This window comes from Podarcis vaucheri (assembly GCF_965113315.1).
Source record: "Podarcis vaucheri genome assembly, chromosome: 12".
In the NCBI taxonomy this organism is placed as follows: Eukaryota; Metazoa; Chordata; class Lepidosauria; order Squamata; family Lacertidae; genus Podarcis; species Podarcis vaucheri.
The window spans coordinates 9,734,769-9,762,694 of record NC_138750.1 but is presented as its reverse complement, the minus strand read 5'-3'; the positions used below and the strand labels follow the sequence as shown (position 1 = coordinate 9,762,694).

The 27,926-nt window shown below is 43.7% G+C and overlaps 1 protein-coding gene and 1 long non-coding RNA gene across 4 annotated transcripts in view; one reads left to right on the top strand and one right to left on the bottom strand.

The window, feature by feature from the left end:
* Nucleotides 1-27,926, top strand: part of BBS9 (Bardet-Biedl syndrome 9) — a gene marked incomplete at its 3' end in the record, with an annotated part of 242,334 nt that overhangs the window by 90,409 nt on the left and 123,999 nt on the right. For all 3 annotated transcript variants that reach the window (XM_082192767.1, XM_082192765.1, XM_082192766.1), the window contains exons 19-20: nt 8,754-8,936; nt 23,698-23,920. In XM_082192767.1, coding sequence (XP_082048893.1) covers nt 8,754-8,936; nt 23,698-23,920 — 406 coding nt within the window. The remainder of the gene's footprint in view (nt 1-8,753; nt 8,937-23,697; nt 23,921-27,926) is intronic.
* LOC309515289 overlaps nt 1-27,926 on the bottom strand; it is a 235,309-nt gene that overhangs the window by 192,824 nt on the left and 14,559 nt on the right. The window lies entirely within an intron of this gene.

Below are 27,926 nucleotides of genomic sequence, written 5' to 3'. Positions count from 1 at the left end.
TTTGTTCAGACATAATCCAGAGCATGGGTAGGAAAACTAAGGCCTGGGGGCCATATCTGGGCCAATTGCCTTCTAAATCCGGCCCGCAGACAGCCCGGGAATCAGGATGTTCTTACATGAGTACAATGCGTGCTTTTATTTAAAATGCATCTCTGGGTTATTTGTGGGGCATAGGAAATCGTTTCCCCCCAAAAAAGAAAATATAGTCCGGCCCCCCGCAAGGTCTGAGGGACAGTGGACTGAAAAGGTTTGCTGACCCCTGATCCAGAGGATACAGATTATCTGGATTAGTTTCAGTCTGGGTTCAGACGCAATTTCAGGACTGAATCAGCCTTGGTTTCCCTGATGACACGAGTTGAAAGCAGGACAAAGGGGAGTACATATTTGCTGCTGCATCTCAGTGTATTTTGATACCATTAACCGTAGAATCATAGAATCATAGAGTTGGAAGAGACCACAAGGGCCATCAAGTCCAACCCCCTGCCAAGCAGGAAACACCATCAGAGCACTCCTGACATATGGCAAACAAAGCAAATAGCACCAAAACCTATTCCCGCTGAGTCTCTGTTTCAAGAACCAGCAAGACTTTTAAGCAGATAGAATCATAGAATCCGTGGTAACTTCCTGGACTTGGCTCTAGGCAATGGGTATTGGGTACACTGTTTTACAGTGGTTCTTTTTCCTGCCTACAGGGTCGTGTTCAAAAAGTAGCTCTGGGACACTCTGATTATAGTCAGAGTAGACCTATTGAAATGAAAAGACATGCTTATTCGTTTTAGTTGGTCTACTCGGAGTAAATCTTAGTTGACTAGGTTGTTCAACACCTGTATGAAGCCATTGGGAGAGGTCAGTAGGAGTTTGGGGGGAAAGTGTGCCGATTACGTGCAGCTCTGTGTATAATCTGGACCATTGTCTGGGCATAATGGACGGCTGGATTGTTGAGGTCCAATAAACTAAGCTTGGACCCTGGGAGGACAAAGGGTGGGTGGTTTCATGTCTTTGAGACGCTGACCAGTCACCTATTCTGTATTAGGTTCCTCTCCCTCTGAAAGAACAGGTTTAGGGGTGCTCCTGGATCCATTTTTTTTAATATATATAATATTTATTCAAAGTTCAAGGTTTCAAAAAGAGAAAAGAACAATACAAAGTATAAAAAAGAATACAGCAGTAACAGAAAAAAAAGAAAAATAAGGTATAAAAATCCATTCAATTAAAAAATAAATAAATAAAAAAGAACAGTTTAAACCTTTACATAGCTTTCTTCCTTTACTTATTTCCTTGACCTCCTCACACCTCCCAATTTTGTATTGTAATTCAAATCGTTTTTTCAGCAAATCCTTCCAACCTTATTTTCATTTAAGTAATTTAATTTAAAATAATATAGTTTAACGTCCTCTCTTTCATCACTTTCATCAACTCATTTTTTCTTAATCCTTTATCTCATATCTACCAAAACTACCTAATTTTCTTTTCCCAACACCTTTCTAACAGTCCTTAATTTTACAATATTTTTGAAGATATACTTTAAATTTTTTCCAATCTTCTTCCACCGACTCTTCTCCTTGGTCCCGGATTCTGCCAGTCATCTCAGCCAATTCCATATAGTCCATCACTTTCGTCTGCCATTCTTCTCGGGTGGGTCTTGTGTCTTCCAGTACTTTCCGATGAGTATTCTTGCTGCTGTTGTGGCTTACATAAAAAAAGTTCTATCCTCCCTTCGCACCAATTGGCCGACCATGCCCAGGAGGAAGGCCTCTGGTTTCTTCTGAAAGGTATATTTAAATACCTTCTTCATTTCATTATAAATTATCTCCCAGAAGGGCATTTTTGTCACTGGAGGCTCAGGAGGCCTCAGGCTAGGACTAGGGTGCCTTTTACCAGCCATGGCTGGCACACCAACCGAGCAATGGGGACATTCTGGCCACTATGACGTATGCATTGCTAACCTTAACACTCTATTATACCAGTGTGCTGTACCCTTGCACCTGGTCCAGAAGCTCCAGTTCTGATTTTTTTTAGTTAGCTTCTACAGTGATACCTCAGGTTAAGTACTTAATTCGTTCCAGAGGTCCGTTCTTTTTTTTAAAAGATATTTATTGAAAAAAAATTTAAATATAAGAAAAAATGAAAAATAAACATACAAAATAATAAGCAGTTAAAAACACACATTAATTTTTGATAACATAACTTCCATAGCCTTATTTCCCCTGACCTCCTCATACTTCCCTTCTTTGTATTCCATTTCAGTTTGTTAGTTCAGCAAATCCTTACCATAAAACTTTTACCCATTTATAATCCTTTTTTCCTATCTCCTAAAGCATTACAGCTGGAAACCGCTTAATTTCTATCCAACATCTTTCTAACATTCATTCATTTTACACCAGAGGTCCGTTCTTAACCTGAAACTGTTCTTAACTTGAAGCACCACTTTAGCTAATGGGGCCTCCTGCTGCTGCCGCACTGCCGGAGCATGATTTCTGTTCTCATCCTGAAGCAAAGTTCTTAACCTGAAGCATTATTTCTGGGTTAGCGGAGTCTGTAACCTGAGGCGTATATAACCTGAAGCGTATGTAACCCGAGGTACCACTGTAATTGATTTTACCTCTATTGTATTTGTTGAGTTTGCTGTGTGCTGCTTAAAGACTGTTGCAATTCAGCAGTACAGTACGATCACATCTTACGCAGAGGTTTGGTTCCAAGTGTTCCACGTATACATGAAAATCATGTATACCCAAACCCTTGGCGCCACCTTGCAGCTGGCAGGTGAGGAATGGGAGAAAGAGTGGCCTTACTCCCCAAGCAAGGCAGAGAGTTTAAAAGCTCTTTTCACACAGGCTCACCAAAGCCACCGTTGTAAAATAATAAATATATAAATGAACAAAACTATGCACTGTGTGAAGGAGGGCTTCCATTCACCCTTCTTTACGCAGAATCAAGAATCCAACTGGGCTAATTCCTCTTTCATTTTTCAACTTCTGAAATATCAATATATCTGCAAGGTTAAGGAAAATATAGCATGCAAGCCAGAATTCCGAACAGAATTTTCAAATATATCCATAATTTGATCTAGACATCAAGAGGTCAAAAAAAGTTTAATATACTGAGCATTTTTGGATCAAACATTGTTGGTGTTAGTATTAGGGGGTGAAGTTGATGAAGTCCTCAGGGGTTTTATATATAAAAAAACTTCTGAAGTTAAGCCATGCCAGCAGCAATGTGAAATGTTAATAGGCCAATTTAATGCATAACCTTGATGAAGAGGGCAATTTTTTTCTTGAATTGTGTCTCCGTTTATTTATTTATTTTATAAGGGTCTCCCCTTTGATATATATATATATTATATAAAACATGCTGGCATCTGCTTTACTGTAGACAAGTTTATATGGGCAAGTTGAGAATTTGGTCAGCCAGAAAAGTATACACAAAAAAGTTATAAATGGCAAGTAAATTTTGATTGGCTTAAAAAAAGGCCCAAATAGGCTGCCTGTTTCACTGATCTTTGTATTGCTGACAATGTTCCCCTCATAGATTACTCTTGAGAAACATTTTCAGTTCTTTCTTTCATTTAAACACTTTTGCAACTTAAGGTAAAACAAAGGAAATTCAATGAGTAGACAACTTAAGTCCTGTTGTTTGGATTGATGGACACTGTGCAACAACCATCATAGCTAGAGCAAAGTCAGATGTTACACTTTCTTGTTATAAAAGCTGCCTTATGACTGAAACAGAGAAAAAGAAAAGCCTGGGCCAAGGAACGGACATCTGCATTGTTCTTGTGAAATTGTACAGAAGTTTCAAGCTGTAGAGTTATTCATGTAAATTGCAGGAGAAAAACGTTGGGGATAATTGTTTATAAAGCAATAATTCCTAAATGTTAATTTGGGGCAAATTAAAAGCAGTGATCCTTTACATGTTTACTTCACAAATATTGGGAAAGTCATTGCTTAGTTGTACAGCAGGGCTTTGTTTTAAATTACGTTGTAAAAGTCTCTGGATAATTATTCTGAACATTGGTATATAAATAAGATAAAATTCACCAGGTGTAAGTCTTACTCTCCTGGGCTGAGCCACATCACATACATTGGACATGGGTGTGAGCATCTGACACCTCCAGGTACACAGTTCTCCTCTTGAGCTTGACCTCTATATCAAATTTTAAGGGGAAGGAGAAGAAAAATGCAGGAATATTGGTTTGTTTTACTTTCCAAGTAGTTTTACTTAGAGTTGACCCACTGAAATTAATGGGCCTAAGTTAGTCATGTCCATTAATTTCAATGCGTCTTCTCTGCATATGATTAACATCGTATAAAACCAAATGTAAGAGAAATCACAATGAAAGTTAGACACCATTCTTTGTTCAAATACTGAAGTTCAAATACTGTATCACATTGATTCACTAGCTCAGGCATCCCCAAACTCGGCCCTCCAGATGTTTTGGGACTACAACTCCCATCATCCCTAGCTAACAGGACCAGTGGTCAGGGATGATGGGAATTGTAGTCACAAAAACATCTGGAGGGCCGAGTTTGGGGATGCCTGCACTAGATAATCCTAAGCAAGACACTGTTTCTCAGCTAAACAACTGTGATCTACCTTGCAGGAGTGCTGTAAAGATTATTGACATCATGTATGTGAAACACTCATGAATACTAAACAGCAGAATTACAATACTTTGATGCAACTGTGTTCATTTACTGTAGAATTCATTTACATGAGTAATTCTGGCACATTTACAAGTTTGGGATTGATTTTGCTCTGATTTTTATGAGTTGGAGACTTCCTTCCCCTTTAGCGCAATTTGCTGAGGCTCTACCTCACTATTTGGCTTGAGTACATACAGTATTTGGACGTAGAGCTCTTATGCTCTTTATTTTATTTGGAAGGAATAGTTTTTCGTAATGCTTATCAAGATTTCTTTGTTGCTTAAGTATATATTTACCTCTTCAGTAATTTGTGAATACAGTGGGAACATGCACACTCCTTTATGAAGCATCTGTGGAAGCAAACAGTGCTCATGTTCATTTAGTAGTTTTAATGGGATTCTTGTTAATTTTATTGTTAGGTTTGTTTTTTTACTTCGGAGGGAAAAAGCAAGATATAAATTTTAGTATACGTAATTAAAGGTAAAGGTAAAGGGACCCCTTACCATTAGGTTCAGTCGTGGCTGACTCTGGGGTTGCGGCGCTCATCTCCTTTTATTGGCTGAGGGAGCCAGCGTACATCTTCCGGGTCATGTGGCCAGCATGACGAAGCCACTTCTGGCGAACCAGAGCTGCGCACGGAAACGCTGTTTACCTTCCCACCGGAGCTGTACCTATTTATCTACTTGCACTTTGACATGCTTTCGAACTGCTAGGTTGGCAGGAGCAGGGACCGAGCAATGGGAGCTCACCCCACTGTGGGGATTCGAACTGCCGACCTTCCGATCAGCAAGTCCTAGGTTCTGTGGTTTAACCCACAGCGGATACCTGGATATTTACATTGCTGTTAAATTAATATTTAATATTTGCCAAACAGAGGTATAGTCTCTTAAACAAATAAACAAACAAATTGTGTTAGCTGCTGGTTTACAGTCAAATACTCCTGTAGGGCCATTGAGCAAATCAGTTTTGACGGGGCCATCTTAATTGTTCCTCCTTACCTGTAGAACAGGGGTCAGCAACCTAAGGCCCATGGGTCGGAAATGGCCCGCAGAGGTCGTTTAACTGGCCCCCGAACTGAGCCGCCCCCTAATGTGCTGCACTAAACTGGTGCAGCGTGGCGCGGGGACTTGCTTCCGCGGCACCGGAAATTGCATCTGTGCATCCAGCCCACGCAGGGATCTCCGCAGGACCGATCCGGCCCAGGCAAGATAAACCTTTCTGACCCCTGCTGTAGAAGTTTGAAGGAGCTTCAGCTTCAAGCTTAATCTGTTAATCCATCCATGACAAAGGAAATGTTCATGGCTGCCCCATTCATTGACAGCTCCTATCCGCTCAATTTTATTTTCTGTAAAAATGTGTACCCTGTTCTTTTGGTGTCTATGCACCACTGAGAGAGACTGGCAACGGTTAAAACCAACCAAAAAATAATATGCAATTCCTAAAGACAAACAAGCAATATAATAAAAACAGACAAGTGTCCGTCCGTCCCCCAGCACTGAGAAGCCTACCAGCTTCTACCAAGGACAGTTAAGGTAGAAAGGTAGTAAAATGAAACAAACAAACAAACTCTGTAGCTCCACTAGAGGGTAGTATGGGTTTAAGAGCTCCGCCAAAAGAATTACGGTAGTATACTAGTGGTACAGGTTTTAAGAGTTCAGCCAACACACACCAACTGGCAAAATAGCTAGCAGCTAACTGCCTGGTCTGATCTCATTGGGTTCCAAGCTAGGGGAAGCAAAATAACCTGATATTGTGGGGGGTTGGACTAGATGACCCTTGCGGTCCCTTCCAACACTCCAGTTCCATGATATCATTGTGCCACACCGTTCCCTCACCCAGAAATGCACCCTCTCTTTGGTCATGCCCAGTTTTAGCTCCAAAACCGGACCTAACAATCAATGGACCATGCACAGCAATAGTCCTAATAACACCACAAATTTCCTGCACGCACCACAGTACAACCCTAAAGAGGGTTGCCGTTTGGGACTCTCTTGCCTCTGGTCATTATCTAGGGCTAACTAATGCTCATCACCACCACACAGCCAACAAACATATCAGATGAGGACTGAGCACATGACACCACTTGCAGGAGAAGAAAATAATTGCAAAGACTCTCCTCCCTGGAAGAGAGGGGAGTGGTTGTGGCCGGGAGCCCGAGCACCGCCCCTAGCAGGGGGTGTAGCCCCCTGCCTCCACCTCACCTGGCTGGTGCCCACGCCCCTCGGGAGGCAGCCAACCAGGTGCCGCGGAGGGGGCGTGTTCAGCAGCCTTTTGCTGCGGTGCCAGCCTCTCCCCGGCCTCATTCTTCGCCATCGTCTCGTCGCGAGTCACCCACCCTCCACTCCCTTAGAGTTAGGGCTTAGGTCATTGGCCTTGCTATGGACCTTAGGTTGGTCGCCCTGGTTGTCTAGGGGGCCTGGTAGGAGTTTTTCCATTTGGCATTAGGCTTTTTGGTTTTTTCGCCTACCTCGTAGCAATCGTCACAACTTTTGTGGTATTGGTGGGTAGGTTAGGCATTGGAATAATGTGTTGTGGTGTGTCGAAGGGCTAGGTGTGGCCATCGCCTATGCCTTCAGTTTTTGGGTATTCCGTTAAAGAAATCTGGCGGTCGTGTGTTCTGTCCGATGCCTGCTTGGCGGGAGGCCATAGCACGACCCTCGGTGACATCAGGGGGGAGTCTATAGTTGGATTAGCATCAACAGGCTCCAACTACTGGTGAATAAACCCACTTGCTTTAGAGATCCAATGCCTAAGCCAATACCTTTTCCACTGCTGTAATCAATAAAGTTGTGGCCTTTCCATGCCCATTAACCTTATATCAAGTGTCCTTGTGTATTCATTCCGCATCGCGGGGGTCGGGTCCTTGAACCACAACCCAGATTCAGGTGCTCTGAAAAGCTGCTGACTGTTAATGGGCAGACAGAAATGAAAGCAGGACTTAAGGAGGCAGAACTTTTTGCATTCATCTCTTCTATATCTGCTGTCCAGCTGCTCCCTTGGGGGCAAGGAACTTTCCTTGAGGTGTCCACCAAGTTAGAAATAGGAAAGAAAAAACCAACCCTACTTCCTGGTGAGAGAAACAGTCCTACTCCAAATACGGGCTGGATCTGCTGGCTGCCAGTGGGCAGATTGAAACAAAATGGGTGGGGAGGCTCAAGATGTTAACAGTCTCATTTCACTTCATAAAAATTGTTAACTAAATTGCTTTCTAAACATTGCACCTCAATAATCAATATGTTGCACACATGGAGTGCCATAGTCTATAACCTTCCTGTAAGATAAACAACAGTAGGTTTTGTGTTTCAGTTTTACTTCATAGCCATGTCTAGGAAGTGGAACCAGAACAAGAACATTTTCAATGATTAAAGTCCCCCTTCCCTTGGTTCTCTTTCCGATTGCGTTCTTCCACTGATTTCCTGAGTATATGAATGGGATAAAACAGTCTGCCAGTTTTATAAAAAGAAAAGAGCTGGCGTTTTGCTTCAGCACACCTTAAATTTCCTTTTCAAAATCTTTGCATGCCAGTAGCCATTCTTGTGCTATAAACATCAGTGAACTGATGAAATGCCAAAAATATCTACGGTTTTGTATAAACCAATATGTGTATAAATAGACTTAGTGAAAATGTTATGATAAACAGGATTAATTCTTTCTGTGCAGAAGAAATTGAGATGATAACCTAATTTACAAATAAATGACATGCTGTGGAAATTACTCCAGAGGGGATACTGTTTACACAGGGATTACCATCAGAGCTGGTATTTAAAACGAGTGTTTACAATTTGTTAAAGGCTATTATGTTACATAATGTACTGAAGATCAATCTTAGGGATACCATACTATATTGTATACATCTAGACAATGCAGGTTCTCTTGTATGTTGATTGTACTAATAGATTAATCACAGTACCATATGGATTTTAAATTCTATCTCACTTACAAGAAGATGGCAAATAATAACTCAAAACTCTATCTGGCTTATGTTTTTGGAAAGCAAAGTTCATCAGGTTCTTCTTCTAAAGAAAACTCAGAGTTAGCCAAATGTAATGTTAGCAGCGAGTGCTTGAGAACAGTAAAAGTATACCTAACAGAAGTTTGTAATTCTTGCAGGTAATAGCTCTAGCAGATGCAGCTGGAAAAAATGAAGCCAATATGTTCCAGGCGTTCACAAAGTTAAAAAGTGCCACCCAACTTGTAATTCTGCTGATTAGCCTGTGGCAGAAACTGAGTGCTGACCAAGTTTCTATTCTACAAGCTACATTTTTGCCATTAACACAGGATACTCAAGAGCTGGTAAGAATCTACTAGGTTTTGTAAAAATGTGGACAAGTATTAAATCTATAGTTATCATGCGTTTCCCAGCATGTTCTGTTAACAGTTTTATTTTTTTCTTTCAACTAACTTTTTTGCTTTTGTTTTGATTTAAGGTGGGGAGTGGCAGGGGAAAAGACATATTTTTCAAGTGTCTTACTGATCCATACTAAATAAATTTCTACTATATTTTTAGCATACAAATTAGTCTTTCCAGCTGGAATTTTTCTTTGGGTTAAGAGTATCTGTATCAGGGTGGCCCTGTCATTACGTAAACTGCAATAGACTGCTTCATGCAATAGATCTGGGCTGCTGTTAAAGAGCAGAATATTCTCATTTACGTTAGCTTATTTGGAGAGGGTGCCATTTGGAATTTCATCCTGATGCATCCAAATGTTTTGAGTCAACTTTGACATATCAAACCATTTCCTAAAGATGTCTGTTCTGTCCCATGAGTACCAAGGTCAGTTCCTTCATCTGGAGACAGCACCTCTGTTTGGTAAAAAGACAGGGTCAGCTGTTGAACTCATCGGCAAGGATGAGCTTCCTGTCTTTTGGATGCAGTATTTGTTTCTTGCAGACCTCCCTGGAATTCTACATTCCGTATTTAAGATGGCCTTGACACTTCTTCTTATACTTTTCCTTTTTAAAAAAGCTGCTTCCCTTACTCTTCTCACTGATCTAATCAGGTTTCAGGAAGCGAATATAGGTAATTAATAATTATTGGTAGGGTTTGTCCCTAACCTGGAAAATAGAATGGTCTTCTCTAAGCTCCTGAAGAATAGCAAATAAGGCAACAGAAGAGCCTCCCTGTGAATGGGGGCAGCTGGAAGAGGGTCTCTGAAGAAAACCAGTGTGCACAGGCAGGTTGATGTGGAGGTAGTTTGGATTGACATCAGCCCACAAAGTATTCACAAAGTACTGGTAATTCAGGTTGTCATCCTTTGCATCCAAGGAGTGACAGTGTATCCTTACCTGAACATACTCTGATTTAGTCCTTAAACTAAATAGACTGGTGTCCAAGCTAGAGGCGATTGGACTCTCCAACTCCACCTGTCTCTGGGTTTTGGATTTTTTGTCAGAACGTTCCCAGAGGGTTAGAGTAGGGTCACACATGTCCACAGCCCTTAGCCTTAACACCGGCTCACCACAGGGTTGTGTGTTGAGTCCCCTGCTCTACACTATCTATACGTATGACTGTACAGCCATCTATTCCAGCAACAAAATCATCAAGTTTGCTGATGACACTACGGTGGTAGGGCTCATTTCAGGAGGGGATGAGTCCGCCTATCGGGACGAGGTGGAGCGGCTCTGTGTTTGGTGTGGAGAGAACAATCTGGCTCTTAATACGGCTAAGACCAAGGAATTGGTGGTGGATTACAGGAAAAAAAAGGCGGACATTCAGCCCTTGTATATCAACGGGGAACGGGTGGAGAGGGTGGCGGAATTCAGGTTTTTGGGAGTAGCTATCGATCAGGGCATGACTTGGAGCGCACATACCACTGCTCTGGTGAAGAAGGCCCAGCAGAGAATTTATTTCCTCAGACTTTTAAAGAAGAACAATCTGAGTGAGAGACTGCTGGTGTCCTACCGAGGCTCCATAGAGAGCATTCTTACATACTGTATTTGTGCTTGGTTCTCCAGTTGTACAGCTAGGGAGAGGAAGGTGCTCCAGAAGGTCATAACCACAGCCCAAAGGATTATTGGTCATCCTCTCCCATCTTTGGAAGAACTGTACGGTTCCCGTTGTCTTAGGAAAGCAAATAACATCCTGCAGGATTCATCTCACCCGGGACACTGTCTGTTTGCACTACTGCCTTCTGGCAGAAGATATAGAAACATCAAGTCAAAGACAAATAGACTGAAAAACAGTTTCTATCCAAGAGCTGTGGCCCTTTTGAATGCTGTAACTCGTTAGTGTGACCTGGGAGTCTGATGGGTGTGGTGTGGGTGTGGCTGGAATGTGGTTTGTTTGGTTGTTGTTGTTGTCTTGCTTTTGTTGTTTTAAGGGATGGCATCCAATTTCGTTGCACTTTGTGCAATGTTGCACTTGTGTAATGACAATAAAGAATCTATCTATCTATCTAAACAAGGTGCTGGGGTGTGAGCAGCATTCTAGGGTGAGCCAGGAGCCAGGAGTTGGGATTGAAGAGCAGTCAGGATTAAACAGCAATTGAGATCAGAGGGCAAATCAAAAGGCAGGACTTGAGAACAAGCTAGAAGCCAGGGTGAAAGAGCCGGACCCAGAAACACACAATATTCAAGAGCTCAGGCAGGCCTTGTTGCTCAAGCAAATTTCCACTGAGATTGGAAGTCATGTTATATTTCTTGCTGTCTAGGAACAGTCAGTGGCCAGCCTGGGTGGGTTAGTGAAGGTTATTCACTGAGAAGCCATAGTGACATTCCTTGGTCACATGGCATAGTGATCAGCAGTGCCTGATGAGGTGCAAATAATCAGATATCTGAGGGAGTTAGACTTCAACATATATAGTGGATTAGTGCTCTTCACTTATTACAAATGCCTCAAACATGGGAGTTATTCTAGATATTGGATATTAATGTCCAGCGAGCATGTTTCATCTTCAGGCTGCAACCAGCATGGATAGGATGCCTGAAGACAACAAGACCAATAACAGGTTTTTCAGGACCCTGGAGAGAGCCCAGGGAGCAGACCACTTGTTTGAGAGTGCTTCTTCTCAACAGAACCCTTTTATCCCTTGGCCTGACTACATTTATCAGTCTCCACCTTCATGATGAGGAGTGTGGAGTCCTGTAGAGAGAATCCCTTGTCCTGGAGCCTAAGCCCGATTATAATCCCTCAATGAGTTCACATAGACATACTGCCTGGGCTGGCACACACTTTGAAGCAAATATCTATGCAGAATATTATGGCGCTTATCTGGGCAAATGCCTATCTAGAGCATCTTACAGTCAAAAACTGCTAAACATAACAATCACAGTAATACAAACATTTGAAACTTTAAACTATCAAATACATATATTTTTTAACTTAGCTGGTAAAAAAATAATAATTCGGACCATCAGCCATCTAACAAGTATCACGCCTGCAAGTCCAACAGAAAAAGGTAGATCTTTAGGCCTTCTAAAAAGCCTGCAATGTTGAGATTTGATGCATATCCAGTGAAATTCCATAGCTGTGGGTTTGTTTCAGAGAAGGCACTCTTCTCTGTGTTTCACATGCACCCATAAAAATATGATGCATGAAAAAGGTCATCAGAAATTATGCTAATGTCCACTGTTGCTCTAGAAGCCAGGTGAACTGGATCTGAAAAAGGCTGGGATTTCTCAGATATCTGGAGTGGAATGGTTCTGAATGGTTAAACTTGTAGGTTTTTAAAATAAATCATACAATCTGCTTGGCCTTCTCTTAATGTAATGCTTTGAGACGTTTTCTAGTAACAACATGGGGAAATCTGTTTGATGCCTTCAGACAAGAGGTGCAATTTTAGTACTTGCCCTTCTGTGGCCCCTTTATACATATATCCCACAATATGCAATGTCACATTCCAGGACATCATATATAAGTGGTGTGATGTGCTAAACTGAAAACCTGAAATTGGAGCAAAAAAACCCAAAATAATAAAATAACTCCCCCACTTGGATGCTGCAATAATTCCATACAGAAGTTATAGTACCAGAGAAATCTGAATGTAATTTAAAGAGAAGGGCATTTCTGGTTTGTAAGGGGATGCTTTTGACATTCCATCAATGTTTTCAGAATGGCTTCTAGCTTGTGTTCAGATTTACCCCATGCAGTTGAGTGGCACTGTGGTCGGAGAGGGGATTCCAGTGATTTGTATTTTACTCTTTATTCAGTTTTACATCATGAGGTTGGCTGTATATTGTAGTAGAATTTTATTTGGTGTAGAATGGCTTTTTATAACATTTTGTATGCTTTAAGCTGTAGAGAATTATTATCTTCTGCCTAACACAAATAGCATCCTATCACATGGGTATCTGCTTAAATCAGAAACATGGTGTCAGGGAACTGACATCGGAGGAAAGGGAAGTGGTAAGGCTCCCAGAGACTGGGAGAGAGTCAACAGCCAAAGCAGGGACCAGCAGGGGGAGCGCGGGGTCTCTGGAGGAGGATCTCAGTAATGCTGAGAGAGACGCAGCAGCCCAGGCAGGAAGCAGCAGGGGAGAGAAAGGGGTGAGAGACACTTCGAGCGAAAATAGCGGGGAGGTGTCAGAAGCAACTGCAGGGAGACCCATGCTGCGCCGGAAGCTGCCACGTCGTGAGTCCAGGAGACGCGTTTCCGTTAAGGAACTTCTTTGCTGGAAGCGCTTCCGCAGACAGCCACTGTCAGACTCTACTAGTGACTAGAGCAGACATGTCTGAGGAGCTCTGTCACACACAGAGGTTTGTGGGGTCGCACAAACTCTGAAGGGGCACAATTTTAAGCACAAGCAGCTAACCATCTCCTGACAGCAGTCTGACAGTCTCTGTACGCTGCCTGTGCAGGAGAAAGCATCATGAGCAACCCAGTCGGAACCGGAGACGCAGGGGTTGGAGCTGGTCCAAGCTTGGAAGAAAGGTATCAAGCTCTGGAGGTCCAACTTGCGCTGCAGACGGCGAGGCTCGAGGAGAGAAGGGCTCAGGATGCTGACAAAAAGGGGAGAACCACTCAGTTCCCCAGAAAGGTACCAGGATTGGTGCAGAAGTTTGGGGGGGACCCCAAGGATTACCATGCCTTTAGGACTGAGATGCAATATGCTCTGAATGTGCAGTTTGATGAGTTCCCTGATGAGGAATCGCGAGTTGCGTTCGTAATTGGGCATCTTGAGAAGGGGGCGCGGGACTGGGTTCGACCCCTGATGGCAACGCACAACGATATCCTAAAGGACACTATGAAATTCTTTCGTGCAATGGATATCATGTTTTCCAGCGATATTGAGGAAGGGTTGGTACGCAGACAGCTAATGGCTTGCAAGCAGGGAAGCAGATCTGTCCGTGAGTACTGGACTGAATTTACCATGCTGATTCACAGATTGGGGTGGGATTTATCGGCGGCACCCATTCAGATGCTATTTGAAGAAGGTCTTTCTTCAGCTGTGAAAGACGAGCTGGCCAGGAGCCCCAGGGCGGGGTCTATGGATCAGCTGACCAAATCTGCGCTGACCATTGGAGCGCGCCAGGAGGCAAGAGCCTTGGAGAGGCGGGAAGGGAGAGGGGAACGTTGGAAGGAGTTACGCATTCCAGACATTCCTGAGCCAGCTTTCCCGCCGGCAGAGCCGATGGAAATCGGAACAGCCCGCGCGCGCGCAGTTTCAAAGCCCAGTGAGGGGGCGAAGAAGGAGGGAAAGGGAGCCCGGAAATGCTATCTCTGCCAACAGCCAGGCCACTTTGCCAGAGTCTGCCCCCAGAGGAAGGAATGGCAAGGGATGGTGGGAGCTGTTGAGGGGGAAGAGCAGGGAGAAACGGAGCAGGTAAAAGCCAACGCCTGGTTGCCAGCAGGGCACTGCAGTCAGGCCAAAGAGCAGTGAAAGTGCCCCTTCCCCAAGTGCCAGTGCCAGAAGCTCCTCGACCTGCTCTAGTGATTGAAGTGTCGCTAGAGCTGCAAAATGGACACCCCCTAAAAATAAAGGCGCTGTTGGACTCAGGCAGCTCCTGCAATTTCATGAGCAAGGAGTTTGCTGCTGAACACCAGATACAGACTATCCCTTTAAGCAACCCCCTGCAGGTGACCACGATTGATTGCAGGGAACTGTTGGGAGGAGGCGTCAGCTTGCAGACCGTCCCAATGATAATGAGGGTGGCAAGGCACACAGAACTGATAGCGTTTAATGTGGCCACCTTGGGAGGCGCTCCCATTATTTTGGGAATGAGCTGGCTAGCCCTACATGATCCGCTGGTGGGCTGGCATCAAAGAGTGGTTTCCTTCGGTTCCGCACACTGCTTAGAACACTGCAGGGCGGAAAAGGGGTCAGCAGGGGCCCAAGCCACCCTAGCAGGGACGGAAGTGATGGAGAAGGGGAAGGTGCCACCACAGTATGCTGATCTCAGCGACGTGTTCAGCGAGAAGGAAGCGGACCAACTACCCCCGCATAGGCCCTTTGATTGCCAGATCAATTTACTCCCTGGAGCACAGCTTCCTGTAGGCAAGTTGTATGCCATGTCAGACAGGGAGATGCAGGAGTTGCGAGCGTTCATTGACAAGAACCTGAAGAGAGGCTTCATCAGAGAGTCCAAGGCAGCGGGGGGTAGCCCAGTGTTTTTTGTGGATAAAAAAAACACGGACAAGCCGAGGCTGGTATGTGACTTTCGGGCCCTAAATGCAGTGACAGAGCCGGCGGCTTTTCCTATGCCCAGGATTGATGATATTTTGACCAGGGTGCGAAAAGGAAAGATTTTTACAAAGCTGGACCTAAGGGGGGCGTACAACCTGATACGTATAAGGAAAGGGGATGAATGGAAGACCACCATGTTCACCCCTTTGGGGGCATTTGAATACCTCGTTATGCCTTTTGGATTACAAACAGGCTCCGCGTGTTTTCAAGCCTTTATGAACCATGTACTGGGGCCTTTGCTCTACAAGAATTGCGTGGCCTTCTTAGATGACGTGTTGGTGTATTCGGAGAATGAGGAGCAACATGTGAGAGACGTCAGAGAAGTGTTGAGCAGGCTGCAAGCCAACAGACTGTGGGTGAAACTGGAAAAGTGTCAGTTTCATACCAAGGAGGTGGAATTCCTGGGGTACCGCTTGTCAGACAAGGGGTTGGCCATGGACCCCGGCAAGGTTCAAGCGGTGCTGGAATGGAAAACACCCAAGACCAAGAAGGATGTGCAGAGGTTCCTAGGGTTTGGAAACTTTTATCGTAAGTTCATCCGAAACTTCGCCCACCTGACGGCGCCCATCACGGACTGTCTCAGCAGCAAAAAGAAGTTTGTTTGGACGGGGGAGGCGGAGCGAGCGTTTGAGGAACTGAAAAGGGCCTTCGCCTCTGACGAACAACTTCTACATGTGGATTTACAAAAAAAGCTGAGGGTCGAAACAGACGCTTCGGACAGAGCCATAGGGGCGGTGCTTCTTCTGCAGCCGGGGAAGGAGGGGTCAGAGTGGCGACCGTGTGCCTTCTTTTCGCGAAAGCTGAACAAATCTGAGAGAAACTACACGGTGCACGACCGGGAACTTCTTGCGATTTATGAGGCCTTCCGGAGATGGAGGCATCTACTAATTGGTGCACAACAGAAGGTGCAAGTGTGCACGGACCATAAGAATCTAGAGTATTGGAGAACTGCGCGAGTGCTCAACCAAAGGCAGTTGAGATGGGCCCAGGAGTTCTCCAAATTTAACTTTGAGATTTGTTACGTACCAGGCCCGGAGAACGTTAGGGCGGACGCTCTCTCACGCAAACCTGAATATTTGGAGGGAGAGGGTGCACCCGAAGAGACCCATGTTATTCCCGAGGACCGCTGGGTGTGTGGGGCGGCTTTGGTGGGGCAAAGGGAACTGGTAGAGGGAACGGTGCAGGATGAATACGCCCAGGACAAACTCAGGGGTCTCAGGAGGGAGGGAGACAAACCCGGGGGTTTTGAGGAGAGAAACGGGGCGTTGTACTACAAGGGAGCGTTATACATACCTGAAGGGGAATTGAGGGAAAAGGTACTCAAGCAACTGCACGATAGCCCCACAGCAGGGCATTTTGGGCAACACAAAACCATGTGGCTGGTTACCAGGGAATTCTGGTGGCCCAAGGTCAGGGAAGATGTGCGTGAATATGTGAGAGGGTGTGACCGATGTCAACGAGCCAAGGGGGAGAGGCGGGCACCGGCAGGTTTATTAGAACCACTACCCACGCCGGAAAGACCATGGGAGGCAGTGGCAATAGATTTCATGACTGATCTGCCCAGGTCCAAAGGGAAGACAGCCATTATGGTTGTGGTAGACCTGTTAACCAAGATGGCCCACTTTATAGCCTGCTCACATGCGGTCACAGCAGAAGAAACCGCTAAATTGTTTGTGGAAAATGTGTTTAGGTTGCATGGTGCCCCCTTGAGGGTGGTTTCGGACCGAGGGAAACAATTTACTTCCAGGTTCTGGAGGAAGCTCATGAGCTTATTGCATGTAGAGGTGAATTTTTCCACTGCCCGTCATCCAGAAACCAATGGGCAGGCGGAAAGAGCTAATGGTGTCCTCCAGCAATATTTGAGGTGTTATGTGAATGACAGAGAGAATGATTGGGTGGAGAAGCTGGCGTTGGCAGAATTTGCCTATAACAATGCAGAGAACGTGTCCACGGGGATGAGCCCTTTTTTGGCCAATCACGGGTGTCATCCCCGAGCCTTCCCAGGGGGGGAGGGGGAGAACTGGAGCGTTCCTGCCGCAGAACAGTTCGTTGAAGAAATGGAAGCGATCCATCGCCAGCTCCAACTTAATTTAAACAGGGCGAAGGAGGAATATAAGAGGCAGGCAGACAAAACCAGAAGGGAAGGGGAAAGCATTAGGGTGGGGGACCAGGTGTGGCTGTCCACCCAAGGGTTACCATTTAAAGGAGGTTGTAAGAAGTTAAGACCCAAAAGACTGGGCCCATTTGAAGTCACGCAACAGGTCAACCCAGTGGCTTTCAGACTCCGGTTACCGAACCACATGAAGTTGCACCCAGTGTTCCACAGATCATTGCTGTCACCGTATATAGGGGACAGAGAGGGGAGGGTCAATAGGGGACCAGCTATGGAGGAAAAAGAACACAGCTACCATGTAGCGGAGATTCTCGATTCCAGGTGGAGGGGAGAGCAAGTAGAGTATTTGGTAATGTGGGAAGGGGAGCCGGAGTCGGAAAACACCTGGGTCAGGGCAGAGGAGGTAGATGACGAGGTTTTGATTGAAACTTTTCATCAGAGATTCCCTAGAAAACCCCAGCCAGTGGCGAGGTTCCGGAGGGAATACTTCGCCACCACCGACGACGAAGAAGAGTTGGAGGGGTTCGCTGATTCCGAGGTGGAGGAGGATTCAGCGAGTCGGAACGAAGACCGATGGAGGGAATTGTTCGAGACGTCTGAAGATGAAGAGGATTCTTTTAGGGGTTTCAGCTCCTCACCGCCCAGAGGAGAAAGTAGGGGCGGGGGAGAGGGGGGCCCTGGAGGGGAGGTGGATGTCAGGGAACTGACATCGGAGGAAAGGGAAGTGGTAAGGCTCCCAGAGACTGGGAGAGAGTCAACAGCCAAAGCAGGGACCAGCAGGGGGAGCGCGGGGTCTCTGGAGGAGGATCTCAGTAATGCTGAGAGAGACGCAGCAGCCCAGGCAGGAAGCAGCAGGGGAGAGAAAGGGGTGAGAGACACTTCGAGCGAAAATAGCGGGGAGGTGTCAGAAGCAACTGCAGGGAGACCCATGCTGCGCCGGAAGCTGCCACGTCGTGAGTCCAGGAGACGCGTTTCCGTTAAGGAACTTCTTTGCTGGAAGCGCTTCCGCAGACAGCCACTGTCAGACTCTACTAGTGACTAGAGCAGACATGTCTGAGGAGCTCTGTCACACACAGAGGTTTGTGGGGTCGCACAAACTCTGAAGGGGCACAATTTTAAGCACAAGCAGCTAACCATCCCCTGACACATGGCTTCTTGTTTTCTGGACATTTATTTGACATATGATTGATTCAGAGTTTAATTTGTATGGTTAAGCATCCTTAATTTGTATGTTTTCATATGCAACAACACAGTTTTGCATTCCTTCGGTAAAGGATTTTAGCATATTGGGGGGGTAGGTTGCTGTGAAGCTGTCATGCTTTCTGTTGTTTATCCAAGCAGGTTAGTGACAGAGAAATCTTTCTTAACACCAAAATAATTAATTTGTGTCTACAGTCACAGTTGACCTTTGATGGTGTTAATTAGATAGGGAAGCTTAGTTCTGAAGCTTAAAGCTGACACAAAGTGGCAAGAGTCTCTAGTCCTATCTGCCCTGCCATCACATTAGACCTTTAGGAGACAGTAGCCATTTCTTAAGCATAGACAAAGCAATCTTCTCTTTAATACCGTTGACAAAATTTGCCCCATCCCTGATCCAGAGACCTTCGGACAACTTAGATTTTGCTTACAATTTTGTTTGCCTATTTTTAATTTAATGTTTTTATCTCTTAAAACCATATTCTTATCTTCAAACCAAATAATACAAATTATTGTCTTGGCATTTATATTTTTACCTTCTGTTGCCCTACAATCAATTTCACTGGGTTGATATAATGTGAAGGGTACTTTTTTAATTCAGCTTCCCTGTCATATACATTATGTGCTGTTTTGCACAGAACAACATGCAGAAGAAAATGAAGCTTCCCCCCCCAACCCAGTAAATGAAAATATTTGTAATTTTTATTTTCTATCAGACAGAAACAGAATTAACCACAGTTGGCACTTGTGAACTCTATCTTTTTTGTGTTATTTCCACTAAGACTTGATGTGGAAGCCAAAAGATTTATCAGTTTTTTCATGGTTTACAGGCTTTAAATGGAGAGGTGCCTAGAGAGCAATTTCACTTACATGGAACACTTCTCATTCACCATCTTTCAGAGTTAGCTCACTTGCGCCTAGTGCAAATGTAACATTTCCTGATGGTTTAACCATGACTGAGAAATTGGTCTAAAATATTTTAGTAATATAATTGTGTAGCCATTTGGGTATGCAGTATTATAATACAATGGGTGTTCTACAGTGTGACCTTGCACATGGTTACTCGAAAGTAACATCCATTGATGCTTACTTCCAGGTAAGCAGGTAATTTTTGCTTTAACAAGGTTTATCTTGTGAGTATGAACTCACTGCATTTCCATTCAACTTCATACATCTAATTAAGTAGGCTTCTGCTTATGAAAACTCATGCCAAAGTAAATTAGTAAATTCATGCCAAAATAAGCCAGTTAGCTTCATCTGGGAGATTCCGCTCTTGGCATGACATTTTAGCACAGAACTAGAAGAATGGGATCTGCAAACTAGAAATATAATTCCAGAAGAGGAAAGGACCATGCTGTGTGGGTTTTGTGCATCTTATTTTTAATTTTTGTTCCTGCATAAAAGCACTTGTATCTTCAGTACAGAGTAACTGATCTAAGAATTTGGACCGTAGTTGCTGAAATGGTTAGGCCTTTGCCTCTTCCTAGTAGAACTAACTAAATTCTTAAACTCAGTACTTACAAAATGCATGTGACAGCCTCCACCCTGAGTCCTGTGCTGCTGGAATCCAGTGACAAGAGAGTGTAGCCCCCTGTATGTATGCCTGTCCTTTCCCTACTTAATAACTTGCTGCCACCAGATAATGGGGTATTTTTTCTACAATGTTGCCCTCTTTCAATCAGCCTAAAACTTCCCTGGGTAGACCGTAACAGGTTTATGAAATCAGTCTAAAGTTTGTTGTTGTTTAGTCGTGTCCGACTCTTCGTGACCCCATGGACCACGCCTGTCTTCCACTGCGTCCCACAGTTTCATCAAATTCATCCTGGTAGCTTCGAGAACACTGTCCAACCACCTCGTCCTCTGTCGTCCCCTTCTCCTTGTGCCCTCAGTCTTTCCCAGCATAAGGGTCTTTTCCAGGGAGTCTTCTCTTCTCATGAGGTGGCCAAAGTATTGGAGTCTCAGCTTCAGGATCTGCCTCCATAGCCAAAGATGTGGTGATGGCTGCTCTAGCACAAGTAGAACCAACCTACTCATAAGAGTGATTGGGAAGGCAAGTGCGTGAATGACTGCGCCCGTCCAACTCTTCAAAAGGGGTGTTCAGGGGATGTGTCAAGTGTTGGGACATCATCTTAGCTTCTGCTTAGCATGTATCATAGAGCTCTGTTGTGACTTCTGAACTGTGTAATCTGTAACCAGGTCTGTTTGGGGGCTGCAGTGAATTCTGGAATAAAGCCTTTAATAATAATTGATCCAAGAATATCAGTACTCAGTCTATGAGCATCATGTAGCCACCATGTAGCAATGATCTACACCTGCTATCTTTAGATGATCAGTCATTTAAACACAGTTTCTACATAGTGCCTGCTGGTGACTCTAATCAGACTTTGGTTGTCTAAAACACAGGTTTTAGTGCTGCCTATAGTAATAGCTTGTTTTCAACGAACAGTTGTTCAACAAAGGCAACAAATAGTTTGGGTTCAGAACATAGCAAGGATCCAAATTGTGAATAGTATGTGAGAGGTTAGTGTATTTTAATGGTGAAGACTCTGGAATGCACAACCTTTAAATTATATATGGGGTGATTAAAGCATTCAGCTAATCTTTATTTTAAAGACAGTTCTCTGACCCAGAGCTCCAAATGGGACCCAACCAGGGAAGCTGTTACATACTGCCTTTTTAAAACATGTCCCAAAACTGTATTTACCTTGTATGCTATTATATTGTTGACCAATATGATTTACAATCCAAACTACTGTACTGAGTTCTTTCTTTCTCTCTGTAATTTCAAGGCACACAGTTTATCAAACAAAATTACTTTCATACTTTCGGTGTGTGTGCTAATGTTTGTCTGCAGTGATGACAACAATGTTAGCTTGTGTATTAATCCTTTTTTTCATGATATGGGTACATTATTTTACAGTGGCTTCTATCCCCTGCACACACCAGCATACAATATATTATAGTAATATAATTTTGTAACATCGCAAAGCTGTTAATATTGTGGCATTAGGTTAAGAGCACATATCTGGGGGAGATGTTCAGACTGTGGGATCAGTTTCAGTTGCTGGGCCCTGATGAGGTGGATAAGACAGTTACCGGGCTCAGGCTTATGAGATGCCCTCTTCACCCTTGCCCATACTGGCTGATTAAATTTAGCAGGATTGATTAAGGGAGTGCTTAATGCCTTGTTACAGGAGAGAGAAATGTCTATTGTATTCATGGAAGCTGTGGTACACTCACTTTTGAAAATGTTGATGATTATAATATTTCATAGGGATGTGGGTGGCGCTGTGGGTTAAACCACAGAGCCTAGGACTTGCCAATCAGAAGGTCGTGGTTCGAATCCCCACGACAGGGTGAGCTCCCGTTGCTCGGTCCCTGCTCCTGCCAACCTAGCAATTTGAAAGCACGTCAAAGTGCAAGTAGATAAATAGGTACCGCTTCGGCGGGAAGGTAAATGGTGTTTCCATGCGCTGCTCTGGTTCACCAGAAGCAGCTTAGTCATGCTGGCCACATGACCTGGAAGCTGTATGCCGGCTCCCTTGGCCAATAAAGCGAGATGAGCGCTGCAACCCCAGAATCGGTTATGACTGGACCTAATGGTCAGGGGTCCCTTTACCCTTTATAATATTTCATAAAGAATGAAACGGGACATACAGGCTGAGAACTAACCCCATGTGCTAGGAAGCATGGGTTTTTTTGTTTTTGCCAGTTTTGTCTTCTGATAGCGTCCTCTACAGTCTGTCTATGGGCCAATAGGAGCTGATATTCAGGGGCATCATGGATTGCAGTGCAAGGCGGGCCAAAAAGGCCCCTGTGTGTCCATTGCTTCTCAGCCTAAGTCCTTATCAAGCAGCCTTCATGTTTCTCACAAAGAATGTTTAGAGGGAAACCTGTGCTAGCATGTAGGAGCTAAACAGGGGTCAGTAAACTTTTTCAGCAGGGGGCCAGTCCACTGTCACTCAGACCTTGTGGGGGGCCGGACTATATGGGGGGGGAGGAGATGAATGAATTCCCATGCCCCACAAATAACCCAGAGATGCACTTGAAATAAAAGCACACATTCTACTCATGTAAAAACACCAGGCAGGCCCCACAAATAACCCATAGATGCATTTTAAATAAAAGGACACCTTCTACCCATGTAAAAACACGCTGATTCCCGGACCGTCCGTGGCTGGATTTAGAAGGCGATTGGGCCAGATCCACCCCCCCGGGCCTTACTTTGTCTACCCATGAACTAAACCAACAATTAGGCTTGTGACACTAAAATACTTAATTCCTTATGGCATGAATTGCAGGGGGGGGGGGTTGTGTATATATGCACCTGTGGGGGTTTTTATTACTATTAAATGGTCATGAAATGTAGGAAGGACAGCTTGTGAAAGTTACATTAAACCTTAAATGTTTGCAAAATAAGCATAGTAATCATTCATAATAGCAGTCATTGGTGATAATACATCCATTGCAGATTTGTTGTGTTAATCCTGAATAGCTGTAGTGGCACAGGAAACTGTTGTCTCTCTTCAAACCCAAACAGTCAAAATCTTGTTGATTCTAATTCAGCAGTTTCATGCTGGAGTCTCTCTGTGAAGGAATTTCAAATATGTGTGAAATGTGTATGGAACTCAGTTCATGTCCAGGGAACCAACTAGCAGTTTCCAGTGGCTCGTGGTATAAGAAGTATATGTGTTTGGTCTCAGTCACACATGCTAATTTCTTAAAAATAAGAAAGATAGAACACAACCATTTCAAAACTGCATTTTGTTGTCGTTTAAGGAGCTATTTTGTGTGGAAAGAAAACCAGTATGAAGAACTGAAAAGTTACTGTACCAGAAAAACTGGAAAACCAAACCTATTTAATCTATTATTGTTAAATACTCTCACTTTTAACATTAACTATTCTGTATATTTAGTTCATTTCTTTATATTTAGAATCCTTAGTTTTTTCTTGCTGCTTGTTTTCATTTTACAAATATGTTTAGTAAATCGTTTAAGCCCATTTCAGTATCATAATTTAAACCTTTTCCTTTAATTTTTTTGTTTAATCTTCTTAGTGCATTCTTTACCGGAGTAAAGTGCATGTTTTCCATTTAATTTAGAAATATTTTTCTCTTTCAGGGCTGGGAAGAAATCGTGGATGCGTCTGTCTCTCACTTGTTGAAAACGTGTTTGTCCAAGAGTTCGAAAGACCACGCACTGACACTTACCAATCAGCTGTGTATCCCCAAGGACACTAATAAACTGAAGAAACACATAACCTTGCTCTACGATAGATTGGCCAAAGGGGGTCGGATGTCTCTAAATACAGACTTTGACTCTCAGCAAACAATGATTCCAGCAGGTAAGCAATTTGATATACATTTGTGTGCATCCTAGTTCAGAAATAAAGGAATGTAACTTGGGTTAGGTTTGCTGTTTAAGTTTCCTATTAAAATTGTCATAGTCAAGAGAAATGACTTTCCTCTCCCCCTCAGAAATTCCAGTGTAACCACTGAGTAAATATGCTAGTGCAATTTTGATGCCAAATATTTTTAGAATGGTATGTATTTCTTTGCTGTAGCATTAAATATGATCCATTATGTTTTCCTTCTAACCAATAAAAAGTGGATTAGAGAATAAAACCATTTTCGGCTAACGTTTGTCTAAACTCGATCACTGGCTGCCATATTTCAGGAACATAAATAGACTAATACAGAAGTTAATGTACCCCAGATGATCATTTTGTGCTGCCTTCAAGCTAACCGCTAAGTTCAGTTGAAAGGTGGACAAAGACATGAATTTCTTCTTTTTGGAGTTCCATTGATGCACCCAACTGGGGTTTTGGAGCCTGTTATAATGATCTCCCTGAATTGCTTCAAACTGTTTTCTTCCTGAAACTGTTTTCTGCCTTAAGAGAGAAAATGCAAGGAATCTATCCACATTACTTTTCTTTAATGTCTTCCCAAACCTTTATTGTTTTACTTATCTGATACAGTATGTGGGTACATCTAGTAGGGGCTAGCAGCAGTGGCGTAGCGTGGGTTGTCAGCACCCGGGGCAAGGCAAGTAATTTGCGCCCCCTAACCCGTGGATTTGCGCCCCCTAACTCCCAGATGTTGCGCCCGGTGCGGCCGGCCCCCCCTGCACCCCCCATGCTACGCCACTGGCTGGCAGAAAAGAGTGATTCATGGCTTGATATGTAAACTTTAGTGGAACTGCGCTAAGGTTAGATTCTGAAAATAGGCTAGGGAAGTTTTCCCCTGTTGATTCTTCTGAACTTCTCACCAGGTTTTGATATTGTGGTCTACAGCAATGTATTCCGCTGTCTTGAACAATGGATGGAGAGATAAGGGTTAGCCCCCCAACTTCCTTTCAAAGCGAACTCAGAAAGTAGCCTTAGGAGATCAACATGTGCTCACTGCTGATTGATAGTGTGGCTGATACTTTTCAGTATCATTATGAAACCATGGAGAGAAACCATCAAGGGCACTGTGTGATCAATATACTGATGATGCACAGCTCTCTTTCTCCGGCTAGCAGCCAGGAGTTGCTCTCTATGAACCTGAGATTGCTATAGTTTAAGTGTGATTCAGCAGGCTCATACTGAATCTCTGCAAGGTGAAAGTAACATAAATGGGAATCCCAATGTTCTTGAAGATATGAGCTTGCTCATTATTAATGGCGTAACTGAGGTACTTGGTTCAGCTGGTGCCGTAACCATTCCCCAATTCCTTTTCTCCTTTATATTCACTCTTTTAAGCACAACAGAAAAAGCAATACAATGCAATAGCTGTCATTAATAGGAGACACACTTACCACTCAGTGTCTGGGAAGGGCAAACACTCTGAATAGCAGATAACTAACCCTTCACTTGATCTATTTCCCAGTGGCCAACATGAGCATACATTTCTATTTGGTCATCAATTAGCCCTGGTGAAAACAAAAGCCGCCTTCCAATTGGCACTACTTGCACTGGAAACCTAATCAACCATCCTCTTAAGGATAGGATCCTCCTCTCCGTTGTTCTGCACTGAGCACTCAGGTTCGAGATATGGTCAGGACATGGAACCTTGTTTTGATTGGCTCAAGCCCTCACCTTTATTTCCTAAAAGGTAAAGTAAAGGGACCCCTGACCATTAGGTCCAGTTGTGGCCGACTCTGGGGTTGCGGCGCTCATCTCACTTTACTGGCCGAGGGAGCCAGCGTACAGCTGCTCTGTCATGTGGTCAGCATGACTAAGCCGCTTCTGGTGAACCAGAGCAGTGCATGGAAACGCCGTTTACCTTCCTGCCGGAGCGGTACCTATTTATCTACTTGCACTTTAACGTGCTTTTGAACTGCCAGGTTGGCAGGAGCAGGGACTGAGCAACGGGAGCTCACTCCATTGCGGGGATTCGAACCGCCAACCTTCTGATCGGCAAGCCCTAGGCTCTGTGGTTTAACCCACAGCGCCACCCGCATCCCTTTATTTCCTAAGACTGCCTTAATTATCCTGTGATGGAAAACATGAACTGTTGTACCTGGAATTATTTAATATATCCAAAACAGCATGAACATTCTTTCTCCTCCAGCCTTGGACTGAGCCTAGCTTACCTTTACTCTTAGGAGACCTCTCAGGATAAGTCTTTTAAGCTTGTATTTCCAAGAGACCACTTTATTTATTCTGCCTGGATCTGCTCCTTACTTTCCAAGCTTTGTTCAGTCTGTTCGACATTTGTAGTTTAAAATAGTTTGTGCAACCACTTGTTCCTTTAATATTGCTGTTTGTGTGTTTAAATTTTAATTATCTTATGGTTGGGTTGTTTCCTATTTAGGATTCTGAAAATCACCTTGACTAAAGGATGACGTGAAAGTAATATTAAATGCAAACATTTATAGGTAGCAAGAATAAGACCGCAAATCATGTTTGTTTTGGTATGTGTGGAAAATCACACACACACACACACACACACACACACACACTTCCCATTCACAATCCAAACCATTACATATATATAAATTTTATTTAATAGGCTTTTAATCTTTTAGTCAGTTTTAGACGGCATTGCAAATATAAATAAACTCTGACATTGACTAAGTTGCTATGTAGTTACTTATTTCTCACATAATGCTTTAGGGCCATGACCTTATGAGTCACTCATCACAGTGGCAGAACCTGATTAATGTTATTATGTTTTTACTTTATTGCCCATTTCATGCGCTATGTTTTCCTAGTATGTGGCTATTATGCCCTGCAAGAGGGCAGCTAAATCCAAAATAAACTGACCTGGACATAGCTGACAGAGGTCAGTGGGGGGGGGGGGTTGGTGGGGGAAAAGTATGATAGACTTAATTAGACTTAAGATAAGCTCAAGAGGGTTTCGTCTTGTTTCTTCAATAGGAGCAACATCACTCTCCTCATACCAGATAGTAAAATACTTTTAAAACTGAAGGGAGTTTCAAAAGTAGTATGTGATTTGGCATTGGAAGGGGGAGGTCTGCTGGACAAAGGGGGGGGAGTATCAAAAATTTTACTGGCTTAACACAAGCCCCTTAAATTAATCTTATGAGCTATTTGGATCCCATCCAATGTCATTTAGTACTTGTGGTGTCTTTTCCGGTTCAAGTGGGCGTGGGTAATGTAGATATTAATGTTAAGGTTCTATATATGTAAATAAGTATGAACTTACTGGAAGAAAAGTGTTAATAAATCGCAGTGTGCCTTCTGGGTAAATGGACAGTTTCCATTATACTCTTTGCTGAGTTCCATTCAGTTTTCTTAGTCATGCTGGGAGCGGCTTTGCAAAAATTACTTTTGCAATGTAGTTTATGACACTTTGAAGGCCAGTTTAGTATAATTAGTAGGAGAGGAGTGAAAGATGTTCAGAAGCCATTCTATGAATGTAATGATAAAGATCTACAAGTCACATCAAAATGTGTTTTATACTGTGTTGCCTTTGGCATCATCTTAAACAGCTGGCTTAGGACGGAAGTAAAGGGGTTTGAGGAACTCCGCCAATCATTAGTATGGGTCAAGACTGTATAGGCTTTGCTGAAACGTGGTTTAGACCACCCTGATGACTCCTTGTGGGTGGGCAAAACTTTTTTAAGGTTAAGTTCAGTGAATGAATTCTGTAAGTATTTTTAGTAGTATATTTTGGTTGCTTCTTTTTATATTTTGTAAGCTGCATGCAGTATATGGCAGCTTTTAGATGTGTTTGGATAGCTGCTTTTTGCAAACACAATTAGGGAGGCTTTCCAAGTTTTGACACGGAGTCGCATGGGTCACGTGACTCACACAGGAGCATGGCCTGGAAGATGCGCATCCTGGGTTTGCTCTGGAGGGTATGGTGGCACCATTCACATAATAAAAACTACCACAGAGATAT